The sequence below is a fragment of the Chenopodium album genome, chromosome 14 (assembly GCF_948465745.1).
Source record: "Chenopodium album chromosome 14, dcCheAlbu1.1, whole genome shotgun sequence".
Lineage (NCBI taxonomy): Eukaryota > Viridiplantae > Streptophyta > Magnoliopsida > Caryophyllales > Amaranthaceae > Chenopodium > Chenopodium album.
The window spans coordinates 41,754,003-41,776,621 of record NC_137847.1 but is presented as its reverse complement, the minus strand read 5'-3'; the positions used below and the strand labels follow the sequence as shown (position 1 = coordinate 41,776,621).

At 31.8% G+C, this 22,619-nt stretch overlaps 2 protein-coding genes and 1 pseudogene across 2 annotated transcripts; 2 read left to right on the top strand and 1 right to left on the bottom strand.

The window, feature by feature from the left end:
• Nucleotides 1–321: 321 nt before the first annotated feature.
• LOC145578079 (GDSL esterase/lipase At4g18970-like) lies at nt 322–8,324 on the bottom strand (annotated as a pseudogene).
• A 1,160-nt stretch (nt 8,325–9,484) lies between these two features.
• LOC145578078 (uncharacterized) lies at nt 9,485–11,472 on the top strand. The gene is made up of 2 exons (XM_081635475.1): nt 9,485–10,612; nt 10,699–11,472. Exons 1-2 carry the CDS (start codon nt 9,485–9,487, stop codon nt 11,470–11,472), a joined length of 1,902 nt encoding a protein of 633 aa, XP_081491601.1.
• Nucleotides 11,473–12,311: 839 nt separating this feature from the next.
• LOC145578076 (uncharacterized) lies at nt 12,312–12,734 on the top strand. Its single transcript, XM_081635474.1, has one exon. It carries the CDS (start codon nt 12,312–12,314, stop codon nt 12,732–12,734), a length of 423 nt encoding a protein of 140 aa, XP_081491600.1.
• Nucleotides 12,735–22,619: the final 9,885 nt, after the last annotated feature.

Genomic DNA, 22,619 nt, shown 5'->3' with positions numbered 1-22,619 from the left:
GATAAGCACCCTATACATAGTACAGCTAAAACTTATTCCATCAAGAGCGCATTCCAACATAAGAATAATTGGGCCTTTCACTATTAATTTTCACAATTGTGGGGCCCTAAATATGAGGCCCTGTGCAATAGGGCAGGTTAGAAAAATGATCTATAAAAACAAATATTTCAATTCAAACGGACCATTGTCAATTTATCATTACAAGGCCAAAATTATTTGCAGCATAACAAAGAAAAACACATTTGCAAATATGCGAAGTAATCACATTTATTTATTCTAACTTCCAAGTAGCCAATTTTGTTACGTATCAGTATATTGCCCTTAGTGACTGATAGCTAACTGACTGATACTCATCGGATGAACAAACACAGGAACCGGAGTACTATATGAAATTGTTGCAATCAGTTTATTCAGAATTTCCGTTGGATGAAGTCCATCATAGAATGAATATAGTGTCCGAATTGCGCAAGGCTGACTTAACGGAACACATTGGAAATCACTAGTCCTCACTTGGCAACAAGATGAGTTCGTGATAACACCTGCAATAGTTGTTTATCACTTACATTAGCACGGGAACAGTCTAGTATATAGATATAATACGTACTAAAAGTACGTCTTTACATTTAAATTCATTAATTGTCTCGTTGACTTACCAGGAGGAAGAGGATTTAAGGTTTGGATGGCGAAGAAATCAATGAACGTAAATTTGGCCCCAGAGAGATTTGCATTGAAGGAGTCGACAAGTGTAACAAGTTTATTATTGAAAAGCTGGACTGCGTCGTTGATTTCTTGTACACATTGTAGTGTTGATGTATTAAATCTAGCCTTTTCAGCTGGAGTGCAACCTATTTGACCTAAACCAAAAATGGCAAACTTCCTTGCTCCAGAATTATATAGCACCTATCGCACAATAAACATAAAAACGTGTTAACATAATAATTTTGTTTATTAAATGTACTTGTACAATAAACAAATAAATATAAATATAACCATATTTTGGGAAAATCAATAATAAATGGTTAATAATACGGGACCTTGCATTGCTAAATTAAATTTGTTATATTTTTATCTGGAATATAACATTTTTTTTTTGGGTAATTGGAAAATATAGATTTATTATACTTAAGTTGTAAAATTCACTTAAATAATACCCAATGTTAAATATTCCATTTTGAAAAGAACTTTTGATGAGATTTAAACCCATGAGTTCACGAATTAATTCCACTTTGAAGGAGGGGTGGATGAGATTCGAACTCGTGACCTTTGTGTCACGCTGGCTCCTGATACCATGTTAGTGGACCATCTCAACCAAAAGCTTAAACTTATGGTTGAGGCCCAGGAATATGTTTTATACTCTATCACGCCCCCTCACACGAGAGCCCGTTGGGCTAGAAGTGTGGATGCAGCATGGGCCCTCCTCATACCCTGCGCTTAATATTCCACTTGAAAGTGGGGGGTGGATGAGATTCGAACCCGTGACCTTTGTGTCACGCTGGCTCTTGATACCATGTTAGAGGACCAACTTAACCAAAAGCTTAAGCTAATGGTTGAGGCCCAGGAATATGTTTTTATACTCTATCACTCCCCGTCACATGAAAGGCCCTTTGGGCTTGAAATGTGGATGCAACACAAGCCCACCCATACCTGGTGCGAATTAATTCCACTTTGAAGGAGGGGTGGATGAGATTCGAATTCGTGACCTTTGTGTCACGCTGGCTCTTGATACCATGTTAGTGGACCATCTCAACCAAAAGCTTAAGCTTATGGTTGAGGCCCAGGAATATATTTTATACCATATCAAACGACTAACTTAACTCAATGTTCATTTTTTTTTGGGACAAGTACTTGAATGGTTTAGCTGGTTTTTGAACCATTTTATTGCCTCTTTAACTTCATTTTTGGATAGGATAAGCGAGGAGTAACAAAGAAAATACCCGTAATTGTGCTCGATATCGATCAACGAGTAGATTGGCAAACTGTTCAGGTGTGAAGAGCCTCTTAGAAGGAAACAATTGTGGCATGAAGTAATTGTTGATGTAGTCATCGCTACCAATATTAACAGTATACAAGCACTTGTTTAAGTAGTTTGCTACTGGACCTTGAACCATTGATTGAAGCCTTGCGATTATCATCATATAATTTTGTAATTGTCGATCCATCCACATTCGATCACCCTAAAATGGCAGAGAAATATATGCTAAATACAAGAATATAACTAGCACTTGTAGAAACCTTAAGCAATTAGCTTTTACACTTCATTTAGCTTTTCGCACTGTTTTTAATCCATTTAGATTCATCAACCTATATAACTCAATTATCTGTGCTAGTTTATGAGATATATTCCTTGTAATATTTGGGTAGTTAAAAAAAGTTATTGGATAATGATGTAGTATAATAGGTAGTTTTTTATTTATTTTTTTATTTTTTTAATTTTTTTTATTATGAAATACTGGTATTAAGTAAATTGGGTAGGTATCCGTTAATATTTTTTTTAAAAATGAAATAATAATACTTTGAATGGTAGTTGAAAATAAAACTCTAAAATTAATATATGGTTCATAAAAGTTGGTTTTTGTAAATTATAAATTGAGACAAACCAAAAAAAGTTATAGTAAATATAGACGTGTTTTGTCTAGTTGACTATATTTATTGATAAAATATTAGATTATATCATACAAGCTAAGAGGTACACGCCATATAAAAAATTAGAAGAAAAAAAAAAGAAATTAACCATAAAAAAATAAGAAAAAAATTAAGAGCGGTTTTATTTTTTATAGGAAGTAAGAACAGTTGAAGATATACATTTATGTGAAAGAAGTGGAGCAGTTATTATAGGGTAGTTATGATAGGTAGGGTTTTTTTATGTTTTATTTTTTTATGTTTTATTTTATTTTTTTTTAAAATAATGGTTTGTGTTTATGGGTAGTTATGATAGGATAGTTTTTTTTTTTTCTAAAAAATTAATTTTTAATTGTGGGTAAATAATATAATTTTTAAAAAATAGAAGGGTATTTCAGGAAAAGCAAAAATTATCGACGAAAAAGTGCTTTCTCTTTATATATATATATATATATATATATATATATATATATATATATATATATATATATATAGTAGGCATTTTTCGGAAGCATTTGGCGCGCCACATAACAAAGGTATTATTTCGACCAATTAAAAATTAGATTTATGTTTTATTTTAGATTTAAAAAATTCACTCGCCACCTAAGACGAATGAGATTTAAGAATTTTCCACGTAGGTAAAAATAACGAATAACAAAAAATAAAAAAAATAAAAAAAATCTTCCACTCATCATTTATCATTTATCCCATTAAAAGATTAAATACTACACTAACAAAATTATCATATTAAAGTTTATCATAACTAATGATAAATTTTATCACCACTTTAAATTCAACATTTTTTCAATCCTATATCAACCCATCTAGTGTCTTAATCAAATTCTATAAGTTCAACATCTTTAAATTCTTGGATGCGATGAACGGTGATCAAGTCAGTCACAAATGTTAATTTTGCAAAAGGCGGGATTAAGTATGCAACACAATGTGCAATTGATTTACAAATGATGGTGGATGGTCATTCATCATTTTTATCGTGTACACAATTTGAAAACAGTTAGCTTTACATACTTTATTTTCTTTCTATTTTTTCTTCAAAAATTAGTTTATTTTGTTGTTTAAAAGAAAATTATACAAGACATGTAGTGTTTATATATGTGTTACTTTTAATTGTATAAAATTAAAAAAAAATTTGTATTAATATTTGTAATTATGATTGAATATTAAATGTTAAATTTAAATTATTAATTGAGATCAGTGCATTGCAAAGGCTTAATTTGGTATATATGAGATTTAAGATTTTATATTCAAGTGTCACATAGTTAAAAATCCGAATAGCGATTGAGAATTCAAATTATTAAAAAAAAAAAGAAAGAAAATTTATCTTATATATGTTATTAGAGACTTTATCCAGATATTCAATAATTATAATGTAGAAAATAATAATTTAGTTACAAAAATCTTAATATCCTAGATTAGGAATTAGATATATATATATATATATATAGGAAGGCTCATGTAAGAACCCTCCTCTATATAAGAACCCAATTTTATATAAGAACCAATCTCAACCCTTCATTTGTTTTGATCTAACCATCTAAAATGATCCTTTAGTAATGGCATTTCTGTAATTTTGAAGAGTTTTTATTTAGAACATAGAAAAAAAATTTAGAACATAGGAAAATTTTTAGAACATAAGCAGAAAAAATTTAGAACATAAGAAAATAAAATTTAGAACATAAGCAAACAAAAATTTAGAACATATGCAGAAAAAATTTAGAACATAAGAAGCTTGATTTTCGATTTATGTTCGATTTTATAACTTCATGTTCTAAATTTTTTTTGTATGTTCAAAAAAAATTTGTTTATGTTCTAAACTTTTGCCTATGTTCTAAACTTATATTTTGAGCCTATGTTCTAATTTTTTCCCCTATGCTCTAAAATCATTTCCTATATTCTTAGTATTTCGTGTATGTTCTAATTTTATGTATGTTCTAAATTTCTTTCTATGTTCTAAACCTATCTTTTGAGCCTATATTCTAAATTTTTTCCCTATGTTCTACATTTAGATTTATGCTTGATTTTTTATTTATGTTCGATTTTAGATTTTCATGTTCTAAATTTTTTTGGTGTATGTTCTAAACTTTTTCCTATGTTCTAAACTTATATTGTGAGCCTATGTTCTAATTTTTTTCCCCTATGCTCTAAAATCATTTCCTATATTCTTAGTTTTTCCGTCTATGTTCTAAATTTTTATGTGTGTTCTAAATTTCAATTCTTCCTATGTTCTAAATTTTTATGTGTGTTCTAAATTTCAATTCTTCCTATGTTCTAAACCTATCTTTTGAGCCTATGTTCTAATTTTTTCCATATGTTCTAAAATTATTTCTTATGTTCTAAATTATTACATTATGAATTATGATCTAATTTTTTTCCTATATACAAAAATAATTAGGCTATAAGGAGAGATCGATGATTAAGTTTTTTTTTTATATAGTTATTTATAAATATAACCTAGGTAGGATTCGAACCTACATTATCTATGCAGTTTGCATAGTGCTCTACCACTTGAGCTAATAGGTTTTTGGTATAGATCAACACATTACCCTCCCATATAACTATAGAAGTAGAGGAAAAGGATCACATGTAGAAACTCAAATGCCTCCATTATCACTACAACAACCACCATAGCTCACAAATTACCCAACACAACTACTACAGTACTACTAGGAAGTATTATCAAGTAAATTACATCAGTCTGACTGTTGGATGTTCATCCATTGATTCCATTCCTATAAAATATAATGCAAATTTATCTACTGCAATGCTAACCTAATTTCTTACTATAATACTCTAATTTTTACATGAACTAACCTAAATGACTAAATTTGTGCAACTAACAGCAAATGCTTCAATATTATTTGCAATCTCATATGAACTCTAATAATGAACTATCAAAACCAAACATTCCAGTATATTTTTTCCACAGGTATACATGTTAAATGAAAATATCAAATTCCTCAGACAATTACAGTACAAAATTGAACAAAATTGCTGTATAAAATCAAATAAAATTTGAGTAACAAAAATATTGGAAATTTGGAAAACATCGAACAAAATTGCAATTGAAAATTCAAACCATAAACTGGAAAAAAAATCACTAAATAAATTGCAGAAATCGAGCCCTAGAATAGCAGAAAATAAAATGTTGATGCAATTTCAAACATAAAACAAAAATCAAACATAATTGATGCAATTTCATAACAAATTTCTTAAAAAGTCGAAAAAAATAAATTAACAAAATCGCTAAACTTAAATTGCTTGAATAAATTAAACATACCTTAATTTACCAAATTGCGAGAGAAATGACTGAAAATCGCTGAAATATTATTTCAATGTGCTCTAATAATGGAGGTTTTTGGGGGTTTGAGGAGAGAGAAAATTATGAGAGAGAAAACAACGAGATGTTTTTGTGGGAGGAGAGAGAAAATTAGAATATAAATGGAGTATTATCTTATTACTAGATTTCCTTTAATCTTGACCGTTTAATTCAAGCTAATCGTACGGATTAGATTGGTTCTTATATACACTAGGGTTCTTATATAAGGAGGGGTTCTTACCGGATCCCTCCCCTATATATATATATATATATATATATATATATATATATATATATATATATATATATATATATATATATATATATATATATATATATATATATATATATATATATATATATATATATATATATATATATATATATATATATATAAAGTGCATGACACGGGCAAATGAACAAGACATTACTTCGTATACCAAGTTATCAACCAACAAAAAAAAAGATTCACATTTTATTTTGGAATTAAAAAAATCGATTGCCACACAAGGAAAATTAACGAATAAGATTTGAAATTTTTTTTTTTTTTAAATTTTTTTTTATGTGCCTCTTAAATTAAAAAAAGCCTACGAATAGTGATTTAGGATTTAAATTATTTAAAAATATATAATGATAATATATATAATAAAATCAAATTATACTCCCTCCGTCCCCTTTTGATAGTCTCTTATGGGCATTTTTCAAGGGAATTAATAAACACAAATAAGAATAGTTAAAATACATTAAAAAAGTAAATTGACATTGAGTATGCAAAAAAGTAGAGAGAGAAAGTAATAAAGTACGTGGGAAAGCTAAATTTACATGGAAAAGTTAAATTTGCACAAATATTGTTGCAAATTGGAGGGAATTTTGGTAAAAAAAATTAATATTAATGGTTGTTGAAAAAAGCAAATGGGGTGAACATTTTGGGACTAAAATTTGTCCATAAGGGACTATCAAAAGGGGTGGAGGGAGTATTTTTTTAGAATAAAAAAGTAAAGCCACATAATAATTAATGAATGATATTTGGTGAGTCAGCTAATAAAATAAAATTCACATTTTTAATTATTTATGATTTAAATTATTTAAAAAATTAAAAAAAAAATTTCAAATGAAAAATTTTACAACACATTTGGTGAACGATCTCAAATTGTGAGAATTAAAATTTCATATTTGGTTGCATTTTAAATTACACAAAAATAATAATTATTCTTTTCTAACCCGCAATAGCAAGTTGATCAAATATTATGGGATATAATGAAGAAAGTAATCTTTTTAAACTTTAAAAAATTCAATCGCTACATAAACAAAATTAACGAAATTTGAGAATTTAATTTAAAGTGTAAAAAGCAACGCGTAGATTTTTTTTAACAAACAACGAATAATGATTTAGGATTTAAATTATTTATTTGTAATTTATTTATTAATTCAAAATAATCCTTTCAAAAAATTTATGCATGAAAAAACCGTGCATCGCACAGACTTTTATCTAGTATTAGATAATTGTATTGTGTAAACAACTTACGGAAACAGAGGGAGGACTCCATACTACTTTTTTTTTACCTTTCTGTTTAATATAATAAACAAGGAAAACAAGAATAAAGCATTTAGAATTTAATAAAAAAAAATACCAAGTTTGATCCAGTTTCCATGAGAATTCCACCAGCTTCTGATGCAAAATTGATACCACTTAATATATCTTGATCAGTATGATTGCTGTATGGTTTTATTAAGTTTGGAAACCCCAAAAATTGAGCTGTGGAATAAACAAATTAAAATTAGATAAAGTTCGATTCCTTTAGGCTCTGTTTGTTTAGATAGAAATCATTTTTTGTTTGTTTTGATAGAAATCATTTTCTTTTTATAAAGAAAGTTTGCCACAATCTCCTCTTTACTCTTCCATTCTCTATTTTTTATCCTTTATCTTTCCCTTCTCTTTCATTTTTTCCATAATTTATCCTATAATCTAACAAACAGAAGAAAACCCCTTTCACAATCATGTTTTCCGTTAAAATTGTGTTCTTTAAAAAAAAAAAAAAAATCCATATAATTTTTTTTTAATCATCCAAACACACAAAGCCTTAGTGTATTTATCATAGTAATATAAGAATCAAAGGAATGAATGCTAGTGTTTGCTTACGGATAAAATCTACAATAGTGCGGCCATTGGTAAACCTTCCAGGTCCGCTAGGAAAATCAACTCCATACGGTGGATAATTGGCTTTAGCCATTGTTCTGAGCTCATTGTTGTTTCCGGCATCCGATATGAGTCACCAAAAATGAAGTGACAAGGTACTGTTGGTGCTCCATTAGCAATCAAAGCAAAGCAAAAAAAAGCAAGAACAAAAATAGCTGAAACTCTCAACATTTTTTAAGGGAATTTGCTTGCTTAAAAAAGGTTACTAGTCATACTTAAAATGCATGTGTAACTGTTACGTATTTATAGCACGGAGTTGTTGTTTGTCACCCATGCACGCAGTTGTTTGTCACCATAAACAGGTTTGGAGGAAAAAAGGATACGGAGTAACAATCATCGGATATTTAATGCTTCCTTTGAATATTATGGAACTATTAATTAGATGATAAATGATTGCATTGATAAGCAATTTAACATTATTTGACTTTCAACAAATGATTAGAAGACTTCTATGTAAAAATTTAACTGTTTTTTTTTTTTTTTTCTTTCTAAACCTCATATTCTCAAAATCTAATCAAACCCCTTGTAGTTTTTTTTAAAGAACCTCCAAATACCTTCCAACCTTGCAAATTAAAAACAAAAAAAGTTTTTATAATTTACACGTACATACATGATACATTACGTATAGTTTGTCCATTACTAGAACGGCAACGAGGGTTTAATTATATTCTTTTGTTATGTTCGGGATTCTTTCTACCTTAAGTTTGTCTCAATTTTAATCTATGTATTTAATTTTACTTTATTTTATTTTATCTACTGGTAAAATTATTATTCTTAAAAATATTCAGATGAAATTAAATTTTTATTAAGAAAATACAAGGTTGATGAATTCTGATAAGACATACTTCATATTACGAGTATAAAATTTTTATTTAGAAAAATTTTAATTTTTTTAATACTTTACTAGGTTAGATAAACTAGCCCTGTGCGATGCATGATGACGTAGAGAGATTAGCTTCTCGATTTGACGAAGAAGTGCAACGTCATAAAGCTTGACTGACAGGTTTTTTAAGCCACCCGGGCTCGTTTAAGGCCCGAAAATAGAGTTTAAACAGTTTCAGGATTTTAGTTTTATTTTATTTTCGTATTAGGGTTTTGTTTAGACTACTTAAACGTTTTAGCCGTATTTAATATTCAGTTTTGACATTTTAATAATATTCCCAAGAGTTTTACTCTTTTCTGGTGGATTCCGGAGTATTTTAACAGATTTATCGCTTGTAAATCTGTCTGTTCGCGAAGAATTAGCGCTTGCTTTTCTTTCTACCTTTCCGACTGCGTCAAGTGGTATCAGAGCAGGCTTTCTCCTGTTTCGTTCTGAAGCTTGAACAGCCATGGGTGAACCAGCGACCAAAGCAGATCTTGAAGGTGTTACCTCGGCTTTTACCAAGGCCCTTACTGCTTTGACTAATCAGATGACAGCTCTGACTACACAGATGAATGATATGCAGGACAAGATGAACCAGCAAGGAGACAGGAGGAAGGAATCGAATAGGGTTCTGCGCAATAAGGGCAAAGGACCCATTACTGCAGATAGTTCGAGTTCTGAGGAAGAAGAGTCCTATGATGATGTACAAAGTGACGAAGGTAATCATTACCACAAGCATGATTACCGAGTGAAGGCTGATATCCCTTTGTTCTATGGAACCCTGGGAGTAGAGGAATTTTTGGACTGGCAGATTGATGTTGATAGGTTTTTCGAAGTGATGGAAGTTCCCGAAAACAAACAAGTTAAGATGGTGGCGATTAGGTTGAAAAGCACCGCTGCTGTTTGGTGGGATAAACTAATTGTACAGAGGAAAAGACAAAGGAAGGGGCCAGTAAAGACTTGGCGAAGGATGAAGCAATTGATGTTGGAGCGTTTTTTACCAGAAGATTATGAGCAAATTCTGTACAAGATGTATATTGAGTGTGTTCAAGGAAAACGAACTGTGACAGAATACACTACGGAGTTTTTGCGTTATTCTGAACGCAATGACTTGGGAGAGTCCGAAAATCAGAAAGTAGCTCGATACATTAGTGGCTTGAAGAGCTCCTTGCAGGATAAGATGGGATTGCAGACCGTGTGGACTGTTGCAGAAGCATCTAGTTTGGCTTTGAAGGTCGAATTAATGGAGAAGTCCCCTAGAAACTTCTCGTCCTTTAGAAGGTACTCACCCCAGAGTAATTTTGACTCTGTAGCAGGTGATAATGAAAAGAGTGCAGCAACTAAAGACAACCCTGGCAATAAAAGTAGTTCTAGCAGTGCACAGCAGGGTAAAACAACCTTTCAGAAGCAGAGCAATCCCTATGCCAAACCTAGCGGTGATACATGTTATCGCTGTAATGGCAAAGGTCACAGATCGAATGTTTGTCCAACCAGAAGAGTAGCTGCCGTGGTAGAAGGAGATGGAGAAGAGTTTGGAAAAGAAAATGATGAGTATGCTGATGTCGAATTTGCAGAGGAGGAATCTGATGAAAGGGTCAGTTTGTGTTGCAAAGGGTCCTTTTGACTTCTAAAGATGAAGGGCAGCGCAAAAATTTGTTCAAGACACACTGTTCAGTTCAGAATAAAATCTGTAATCTTATTGTGGACAATGGGAGCACGGAGAACCTCGTTTCACAGAAGTTAGTAGACTACTTGAAGCTGCCCACCGAACCTCATGAGAAGCCGTACACCCTTGGTTGGGTTAGTAGAGGGTCACGGGTTCAAGTTTCATTAACTTGCAGAGTTCCCATCTCCATAGGGAAACACTACAAGGAAGAGGTAATTTGTGATGTTCTTGATATGGATGTTTGTCATATTTTGCTTGGTAGACCTTGGCAATTTGATAATGATGTTACATATCGGGGAAGGGATAATGTGATGTTGTTTACTTGGGGTACACATAAAATTGCTATGGCTCCTGTGTTGCACTTTGACAATAACCCAGGCGGAAGAAAAACAAATTTCCTAGTCATGACTTATAATGACAAGGAGCTTGTTGAGGCAGTAAAGGAGACTAATTATTTCTGTCCAATAGTTATTAAGGGGTTATTGAGCGCTGTAAAGGAAGAAACACCCATTCCTGTAGAAGTGTTAGAAATCCTTGACGGTTTCTCAGACTTGATTGCCGATGAACTACCTAATGAATTGCCTCCCATGAGAGATATACAACATCAGATTGACTTGATTCCGGGTTGTAGCCTACCAAACCTCCCTCATTATCGCATGAGCCCCAAGGAGAATGAAATTTTAAGGGAGCAGATTGAAGACTTGCTCAAAAAGGGATTCATTCGAGAGAGTATGAGTCCATGTGCTGTTCCAGTCCTTCTTGTCCCTAAGAAAGGAAACCAATGGTGAATGTGTGTTGATAGCAGAGCCATCAATAAAATAACTATCAACTATCGCTTTCCAATTCCTCGACTGGAAGACATGCTTGATGAGTTGTCAGGTTCTAAGGTGTTTTCAAAGATAGACCTGCGTAGTGGATACCATCAAATCAGAATCAGGCCTAGGGATGAGTGGAAGACAACTTTCAAGAGCAAGGATGGTTTGTATGAGTGGTTGGTGATGCCTTTCGGTTTGTCGAATGCTCCTAGCACCTTTATGAGGTTGATGAACCAGGTTCTTCGCCCTTTTACTGGATCTTTTGTGGTGGTTTATTTTGATGATATTTTGATTTATAGCAAAAATCAGAAAGAACACCTCGAGCATGTGAAACAAGTGTTGCAAGTATTACACGAAAACCAACTGTACATTAACCTGAAAAAATGTACATTTGGTACCAACAAATTGCTCTTCTTAGGCTTTGTTGTTGGTGAAGATGGAATTTAAGTGGATGAAGAAAAGGTGAGTGCAATCCGAGATTGGCCCACACCAACATCAGTGACTGAAGTTCGTAGTTTCCATGGCCTGGCAACTTTTTACAGAAGATTTATCAGAGATTTCAGCACTATTACTGCACCCATCACCGAGTGTTTGAAGAAAGGGAAGTTTAAGTGGGGAGCTGAGCAGGATCGCAGTTTTGCATTGATTAAAGAGAAGCTATGTCATGCCCCTGTGTTAGCCCTTCCTGATTTTGATAAGGTGTTCCAAGTCGAGTGTGATGCCAGTGGGGTGGGTATTGGAGCTGTTTTGTCCCAAGAGAAAAGGCCCGTAGCTTATTTCAGTGAGAAGTTAAGTGATGCTCGGCAGGAAAAATGGCCGAGGAAATAGTTGCGGTCAAAGAAGCTGTTAAGGCTAAACTTCATGCCACTGGTCAGAAAAATAAGGATGCTGCTGACAAACGCAGGAGATCCAAGGTTTTCAATGTGGGAGATGAAGTCATGGTGTTTCTGCGTAAGGAGAGGTTCCCAGTTGGCACTTATAGCAAGCTTAAGCCACGAAAATATGGTCCATTCAGAGTGACGAGAAAGATCAATGACAATGCATATGTGGTAGCTCTTCCGGAAGATATGAACATATCCAACACTTTCAATGTGGCTGACATTTATGAGTACCACGCCGATGAGATACTTTATGAAGATAAGAACTCGGGGTCGAGTTCTTTGGAGGTGGAGGAGACTGACGTAGAGAGATTAGCTTCTCGGTTTGACGAAGAAGTGCAACGTCATAAAGCTTGACTGACAGGCTTTTTAAGCCACCCGGGCTCGTTTAAGGCCCGAAAATAGCGTTTAAACAGTTTCAGGATTTTAATTTTATTTTATTTTCGTATTAGGGTTTTGTTTAGACTACTCAAACGTTTTAGCCGTCTTTAATATTCAGTTTTGACATTTTAATAATATTCCCAAGAGTTTTACTCTTTTCTGGTGGATTCCGGAGTATTTTAACAGATTTATCGCTTGTAAATCTGTCTGTTCGCGAAGGATTAGCGCTTGCTTTTCTTTCTACCTTTCCGACTGCGTCACATGACATAATAAATTTCTTTAAAATAAATATATTTTATATATGTACCTCATATGAGAAAAAAATTATAGAACATAACCATTAATTGCAATGGTATTTAGATCTAAATAAGTTTAAAGATAGTAAAAATTTAATCAAATTATACAATACGGAGTACTCTTAAACCGAGAGTAGTTATACTTGAAATCCAGATAGTTTTTTATAAATCCATAATAATTTAAAAAAATAAATAGAAATAACATATTATAATAATTGTCTTCAAAAAAAATATACTTCGTATATATAATTTAATAATTTTAGGTAAAAAATAAGAAGGTTTTAAAAAATAAGTAAAAATAAAAATAAGAATATGATGTCAGCAATTGATTTAGGCGGGAAATTTTTTTTACCACAACTTGACATATGTACAATTTAAATAGGGGATGATGTCAATGGTTGTTACTTTAGTTATATTTATATTACCTCCGTTTTATGTTTTTTTCAACTTTTGGCATTATTTGTAAGATATAAAATATTTCAAAGTTGCAAAAAATATAAAATGGAGGTAATAGATGTTTCACACAAAAATTTATTAACATCCGATTTACAATAATGATATTGTAAATCGGCTTGTTTGGACTCCGCGTGCCGCTCAATTCTCCTCCCTTTCTCTCTCTATAATGCTATAATATTTGCAATGTCAACCAACAAAGGAAAGAACGTCTTGATTAATCTTTCTTCATCTTCTTACAACGATAATGGCGACGATTCCGATTCTGCTCCATCTTCTAGGTATAGCAATTTTCATTTGTTTTTTTTTTAAATGATAAATTATTTGCTGAATTTGAAGATATTTGTGAAATTTATTGAATTTGATTGATTTTTGCTGAAAATTTGGAAGAATGAAAAGTTTGAATTTGATTTAGTGGAGATGAATGTGAGTTGATTGACGATGAGGATGATTATGAGATTGAAGATGATGAATCTGAGGAAGATGATTGTATAAAAGATGCATGTGACTGCCATAGAACAGAAGATGATGATCATTCTCTAGCTCTCTAATCGAGTCATTCACTTTCTTCAAGGTTTTTAGCACTATTCTGTTTTGCTACTGTTTTAAAATTAGTTGTTTATCTTGTTTCTTCGTTGCCTTTTATCTTGAAAAAAAGGGTAACTTTTGTAAAAAAAAAGGGTCACTTTTGTGAAAAAAAAGGGTAACTTTTGTGAAAATATAGGTCACTTTTGTAAAAAAAAAAAAGGGTCACTTTTGTGAAAAAAAGGGTAACTTTTGTGAAAAAAAGGGTCACTTTTATAAAAATATGGGTCACTTTTGTAAAAAAAAGGGTCACTTTTATAAGAAAAAAGGGTCACTTTTTGCAAAATGTTCGATGTACAATAAAATTATTGTAAACCGGGTGCATGCAAAAGGTTTTGTAGATGTTTTTACTTGTTTTTGAAAGCTTTAAATGCTACTCCGTATTATTTTATCTTGTTTTTGGCGAAACCCTTTTATTACCTTACTCCTCTTACCTCACAATATATTTACCGTTTTGCTCACTTTTTCTTACATTAGTAATCACATTTAGCTACGCCTTCCCAAATTATTTTTTTGGAGTATACACTTTACGAACATTATCCATAATTTACACTCACTCATCAATCACCGAATCTACACTTTTTCTCAAATTACCCTAATTAGTACTTTGTAAGTTTGTAGTTCGTATATGTTATCTATACACATGACCTTAAAACATTTTGCTTCAATTAGTTTAATCAATTCCCAAATTTTTAATGATTGGAGGCTTTGGAGGCGAGGGTTGTTAGCTTTGATGATGAGTGCTAACTGCTTTGTAGGATAAGAAAAAGGTAGGTTTGATGGTTTTTTCTGCGTCACTTTCAGTTTAAATTCCACCGATTCCTTTCTAACAATATATGTATGGAAACAAAAGGGATGTGGATGTTTCTACGATCATCATCCTTAAAATGACTAATAATATACTTAATTTTCATTATCTGATTTATTTATTTCTTTTGTTAGTCAAATTTATTAAAAATGTTTTTCTTTTTTTAAAATTCAATTTTCTGTAAAAATTAAATTTTTAAAAAAATAAAGAAATTCAAAAAATTATTTTCCAAAAAAATTAAAAAACAAAAAAAAAAAATTACTCGTAACAAATTTTAACCATCAAAAAAACTAAATTAATAAAAAATCGGCTACCAAAAATTGAGAATAGTGATAGTCATTTTAAAGATAACTACTATAGAATTTTGAAAGGAATGTAAGTAGAAGGAACAATTATAACACAAATTCCCAAATAATAAACTCCTATATAAATAGTAATAATACATATCAACTGAGATTTTTCCTCTACCTTCAAATAATAATTACTGCGTAAAGTCTTTTTTTACTATTCATATACTCCCTCCATCCCCAAAAGTTCGACTCTTTTGGCCTAATTTTAGTCTCAAAATGATCAACCCATTTGCATTAAAATACCCACCAATTTACAACATTAATTGTGCAAAATTAGCTTCCACATATAATTTTTTTTTTTTTTTTTTATGTATTTTTAATACTTTCTCGCTTTTTTACAAACCTCATGTAAATTTATCTTTCCAATATATTTTTATTTCTTTTTATTTAACTCTTTAATACCAGCGAAATCAACCCAAAAGGGTCGTTCTTTTGGGGACTGAGGGAGTATTAAGTTTGACCATAGATTTGGTAAGGTATTACTCCCTTTGTCCCAAGTTTTCACGATTTTCAAGACCAATGTTAAAACATGTATAACTCCCGTTTTTATAAGGGTGAAAATTATATATAAAAAATGATATTAATAAAAGGGTAATGCTATATGCAGCCTTAAGCATTTAATATACTTCTTCTTTTAGTATTAAGTTGGGAGTTTATTGATAATTTACAAGTAAATTGGTGTAATAAATGTTTATTTAATGTCTATTCTTTCCACTTTTAGCTTCCTATATGCAGCCCTAAGAGATACATATAGTTTTATCCTTAATAAATTGTACAATTAGACAATCAAATCCAATAAGACTACACATAACTATATTATCTATTATTATGGTCAAAGTAATTAAAAGTTGACGGTTATAGGGTAAAAAACAGTAAAAAGGGAGTAAAAACAAATTTTATCATTAAATGTGTTGTAAAATATAATGCAGAGTAATATATAATTGCATAAAAACTATCTGTAAAGCCAAATAGAGCAATAACATATGTATTAAGTTTGATAATGTCAATTAATTTGACACAGAGAACCAAAAACAAAAATGAAAAGAAGAAAAAGAATACAACGGTCGTGTAGGCGAAAATTTGTAAAAAGAAAAAGAACACTAATAAATAAATTTAACAAGGGGGTCATAAGTCGTCCTTAAAATAATGTCAGAATCATCTTAAAATCGATGATCATATCATTGCATAATGTACAGTTTGTTAAGAAAACTTGCGTAGCTAGAGGAATATAAGATTTAATTGCTGCAGACTGCAGTTGTATGAATCTCATTTTATTTATTGCTAATAATTAGTTATAAAGTCCATGATTATAACTACTGGGGGACCAAGTAATACTTGCTGGCTTATTACTTACAAGTCTAGCGCACTAATAGGTGCCACATATGTCTTGCGGTTGGATTATGATTTTGTCAAAAACTATCTAATAAAATTCGAATTTTATGAGAAAATACTTAATAAGAAAATATTGTAAAAAATTACCTAAAAAGATAAAATGCTGTAAGAATCTACCTAATAAAAGGTAAAATATTGTAAAGTACTACCTCATCCAGATTTTCACCATTGACTCACCTCAAAACACCCAAGAATCCATCGCTTTTATTCCAAAAACCAACACAACTTGTTTGAAATCGCCTCTACCACAGTGAAAGCACCTACTAACCCCAAAACTACCACCTCTAACCCCAAAAACCACAATTCTAGCTAAAACACGAAACTAAGCTCACCAACTCGGAATATCCTCCAACCATCCCAAAAATAACCTTACAACCTTGAAAAACAACCCCCTCGGTGGTTTGATTGGTGGGTGTTTTGAGGTGGATCAACACCGTAAAATTAGGTCAACATTGGAAATTCGGCATTACAACATTTTAGCTTTTATTAGGTAGTTTTTACAACATATTTTCTATTAGATAGTTTCTCACGAAATTTCACTACTACATAAACGAGCAAATGCAACCCCTAAAAACCGTTACAGTAGGGTAAAAAACCGTTGCTATAGACCTATTGCTACGGTTAGTGGACCGTAGCATTTGCGGCCGTTGCACTAGATTTAATGCAACGGTCCATTTAAGCTAATGCAACGGTCCTATGCCATCAGCCATGGACCGTTGCATCAGGACCGAATGCAACGGTCAATAACACCTAATGCAACCTTTCATTTATACTCTTACAGACCGTTGCAGCAGACCTAATGCAATGGTATTTTAGTTCTAGTGCAACACCCATTGCTTTCTTTAGAACCGTCACATTATTATTATTATTATTATTATTATTATTATCATTATTATTATTATATTATTATTATTGTTATTATTATTATTATTATTATTATTATTCAATAAATAAGACAATTAATAAAACTACAAAGTACAAATAATAAAAAAAAAATGTAAACAAACTTATACAACCGATTTATTCTTGCTAGTAATTGACTCCGTACATTGATGTTATACTATACAAACATTGTTTTACCTAAACAATTCTATACCGAAAATACTTATTTAAATAGTTCACATAACATTCTACTAATATATAAACCTATATATGGACATTAAGTAAATTCAAAATGAAGTATGAGTTTTGACGATCGTCGACCAAGAATATCCCACCAGTAATCATATCATTCTTCCTCCTCTACTCAATGTGGTTTATCATGTACCTATATATACAAAAAACAATCAAATTAAATGACATTAGAGAACATGTCATCTTCCCTCAAAAAAAAAAAAAAAAAAAAGAGAACATGTCATCTTGAAAATCATGCTTGAATTAGCAAAAGCTCTAATAACACCTAGCCAATAATTGATATACAACTGCATATACCTTACAAACCTCCCATCAACATAAAGAACTTATGTTGGAAGCATTGAATCCAAAAATTATATTAAAAATTGATTCGCCTTACTCAACCCCTTTGTAATATTCAAGGGACAAAATATTTACAAGCACCTACAATTCACTCATTCTGTAGTGATCACAGTGCACAAACACCTGATATTTTATCTTAGTTAGCCATCATACCTATAGACAAGATCATCACACAGAGGACATGGATATCCTTGTATTACACTATAAATTGTTCAGACTGTCCTTAGAGGACCACATTCACCCACTAATTCCATGTTGGAACCATTTCATCATCGAGAAAGCAAGCCACTTGAAAGCAAACACACCACTACATAAAATTAAACAACTGTCCAATATTACTAGAAGTTTATTAGGCAAAAGTTGAACTAAATAGTTAATTAAGCATGCCAAATATATACATATGTCACACGGCCAGCAAACATATACATGCTCATCTAAGTGTAGTATCTTTTTAGTTCACAATGGTACAAGTTCTATCATCCAAGACTCAAATAAAAGCTATAGTTTCACCTCATATTTCAAGTTCCTCACAACACCATAACAACTACAATATACCAGACTTAAATCCTTATATAACTTTAACTAGACATAATAGGCTTGACTAGACATGATTTAAGGTATTAAAACTTGGGCAAAACTAGAAGCCACAACGTATATACACGGCTAGCATGGGGAATGTTACAACCACATTTTTTGACTTCCAAGTGCATAAAATCATCTTAAAACTCATCTAAAACACTTGTAAATCATACCATTACATTAGGGTATAGTAACCTTATAAGTCCAAGCAAGATTATAGGCTTAAAAGGCACAGAATGATCACATACAAGGCATCTAACACCCACAATACAAGCACAAATTACAGCAGCCTTCCTTTATGTCCTAACCCAAATTTCCACCTCAAAACTCATTAAAAATCATGTTAAACCTTCTAAAATTTTTGATAGAGGCATAAACATCAAATATACATGATTTACACATGAAAATAAGCATTAAAAGCATAAGAAAAACTCTAGGAAAACACACCCAATCCCACAGTACAATTATAGCAAAAATGGGTTTCTTTCCTTATTCTTTAAACACAATAAACCTAGGCATTTCTAATCATCAATCCATCCCCAAAACTAAGTAAATCCTAATCTAAGGGATATTTCTTGTTACCTCTCTTGATGAGTAGTACGCCCCTAGTTTAGCCCTTCTTCCTTGCTTCCTTTCCTTGATCTTTTAGCAATTTGAGATTTTGAAGGACATTTTTTGAGGTATTAATCAAAATAGAGAAATACAGGAGGAAAAGAAGAAAAATCAGTTACCAAATCCCTACCCATCAAATTTTTTGTAATCAACAATTGAACAAATATCATAAACCTAGAAAAAAAAATCCAACAAACCCCACAAAAATTAGAATAAAACCAATTAAGGTCAGCATTTCTAATTTAAAAAATTATTACCATTTTTTCTCAATTTCTTGACTAAAGAATGAACAAATCGAAAAAAAGGAACAAATTTAGCATTGAAACAAGCTAAACAATAGCGGTAAATCAATTGTGCTTCAAATCAAGCTTTGAACCCTAAATTGAATACAATGACGCAATTAAATAGCGATAAACCCTAGATGATGAAATTGGTTTTGATTGATTGAAAATATTACCTCAAATGTTGCTTCAAATGAAGAGAAAGCTCATAATCTGCTTCAATAGAGGAGAAAGCTAAGACGTCACTTCAATGGAGGATTTAGATTGTGAACAGTACCAAGGAGAATTCACACTTCAATGGAGGAGAGAGAATGCAAAGGGTGAAAGTTTCATAAGAGGAGATAGAATGCAAAGAGTGAAAGCTTCATCAGATCGAGGAGAAAGAGTGTGAGCTTTTCACTGGAAGAGAGAGAGTTGTGGGCTTCAATGGAGGAGAGAGAACTAAAATTTCATTTTTCCTATTTGGGTTTCTCGAGCTTATTTGGGTACTCTTTATTTTACTACTCCGTAATTTTGCTCAAGAAAGGCACGCACAATCGCACATGCTAATAAGTTATACGGAGCAACTAATGCAACGGTCATTATACAGCCGTTGCAATAGATGAAAAATTCGTTGCATTTGAAGAGCTATTGCAACGGTTATTTTAAAACCGTTGCAATAGGCAAAAATTCGGTTGCATTACCTATAGCCGTTGCATTAGACCGTTGAGCTAGCTATGACCGTTGCATTAAACCGTTACATTAGATTTAACCGTTGCATTTGACCATAGCTTTTGCTCGTTTATGTTGTAATGTTTGTCAAAAAAAAAAAACTTTTAAAAGAACCATTTTGAGGGAAAAACAAAAAAAAAAAACATTTTTAAACTTTTTTGTTAAAAAAACCACCACGTTCATTTTTTTTTTCCTTTTTTGCGAAAGGAAACTCATTTCCTTAATTATCCTCTAATTAACTTAATTAAACTATAATTTTCTCTCATTTATTCTAATTAACCTCTAACCCACCCAATTAGATTTAATTTATATATTAAAAAACCACTACCCCCTACCACCAACCAACCACCCCTTCCCCTTCTTCCTCTCTTCCCCCTCCCCTGGCAGCAACCCCCTCATCCACCAGACCTGCCGCTCAGATCTCTCCACCTCCGGTGACCTACATTTACCGCTAGTCGACCCTCCCTTTCCCCCCTTATCCCCGTTGGCGACCATCAACCCCCCTTCGAATTTTTGGTGTTTATCTACTCAAACATGCTCAAATCAAATCCAAAACAATTGTAATTTGCTTCTAAATCAACCTAACATCGCATACATACATAATCAAAGCCAAGACAAGCATCAATTACAAGCAAGCAAGATGCACAAAATTGAAAACCACCAAATCGATTTTCTAGGGGTTTTCAAAATCAAGAAGGTGGTTGTCGCCGACGGTGATAAGGGAGAAGGGAGGGTCGTTCGACGGTGGAGGAGGACGCCGGAGGTGGGGGGATCTAGGCAGCGGGTTCAGTGGGGGAGGGGGTTGCTGCCATGGAAGAGGGAAAGGGTGGAGGAAGGAGGAGGAATGGGAGAGGGAAGGGGAGGTTAATTAGAAGAAATAATTTGGTGGATAGAAGTTAATTAGAAGAAATAATAAAAAATCAGAGTCAAATTAAGGTAATTAGAGGGTGATTAAGGAAATAGGTTTCCTCTCGCAAATAAAATGAACTTTTTTTTTATTATTTTTTTTAACCAAAAATCTTTTACAAGATTTTTTTTTTCGCAAAATTGTGCTTTTAAAAGGTTTTTTCTAACAAATTTTCCCAAAATTTAACTTTTATTAGCTAGTTTATGACAAAAACTAAATTTATGCAAATTAAAAGGATAAGATAAATTGGTTGAAAAAAGGACTGATGCAATAATGTTTAACCACATACATCTGTGTATCCTAAATTACAAAAATAAAAGACAAATTTTGCCGTGAGATATGAAGCATAGTCTACGACCTTGTACCATGATCTTCGAAGTTCTCATCCGTGTGTTTTATACATCGTATATCACTTTAGCGTCAATTTGTTTTGGTGAAAATATTTTGTTATAAAATGAACAATTACTCTACCCCCTGCTAGATTGAAGGAAGTATGGAGCTAATATTGTTGTGGAATAAGTATGGAAATTAACCTAGTATGTGGAACAAAGTTGATTTGTTAGGCTCATTGTATTTACCCCTAATTTGACGATAATGCATTACACAGACGCACTCCCTAGGGAAGCAATTCACGTGGTACATATTTTCCCAAAATGAAAGCCCAACTCATTCCTTATCTCTCTTCTCCCTTTTGAAGTTTTATGCTCCGCATAACTAGGCGTTTCACATATTTCTTCCATGGAAAGATTCAAAGTATACCTCTTCAATGTTCTTTAGTTAGGTTTTCAATTTGGCAAAGTTACACTCATTGAAACCAGACACGAACTTGTATAACTCGTTGAATTGGCATCAACTTGCTAAAAAAGAATAAAATTGATATAAAATCACTAAATAGTCCACATCAATAATTTTTTTCCAACACAGTAAGAACTTTTGCAAGCAAATGAATGTCTATATGTGAGGATTTAAAGTTAAATAAATTTGGTTACTCAGTGCCATTTATGTCTATTTAGTTATATTTGTACCAAGTTGGTGTTAATCCAATAAGTGATATATGTTGATCTCAATATATAATTGCAAAACACCACAAAATTGGTGTCAATGAGATTAATTTATTGAGAAATTTTACATGACGTGACCACTTGAAATAAAAATTCTATGTGGAAGAAATTTTTTTATTTTTAAATTCTATCACGTGGCACTCTAGTTTGAAAACATTAACCATAATGAATTTTTTTTTTTTTTTTGTTTTATGGCTAACCATGTAAAATTTCCCTAATTAATTTTGCCTTCTAAATTTACTTAATTTAATCAGATTATTTTCACTTATAATTATAATCTGTTCTTTTTTTATTTATTTATTTTTTTATTTTTTTTTTTTGGTTTGAATTTCAACAAAAAAACAATATCT

What these genes read in the sequence shown, in the direction of transcription:
- LOC145578078 (XM_081635475.1), top strand. Translation starts at nt 9,485, where the DNA reads ATGGGTGAACCAGCGACCAAAGCAGATCTTGAAGGTGTTACCTCGGCT. An exon ending in AGGAGGAATCTGATGAAAGG is followed by an intron (nt 10,613 to 10,698) that starts GTCAGTTTGTGT and finishes TGTTCAGTTCAG; the next exon opens with AATAAAATCTGTAATCTTAT.
- LOC145578076 (XM_081635474.1), top strand. Translation starts at nt 12,312, where the DNA reads ATGGCCGAGGAAATAGTTGCGGTCAAAGAAGCTGTTAAGGCTAAACTT.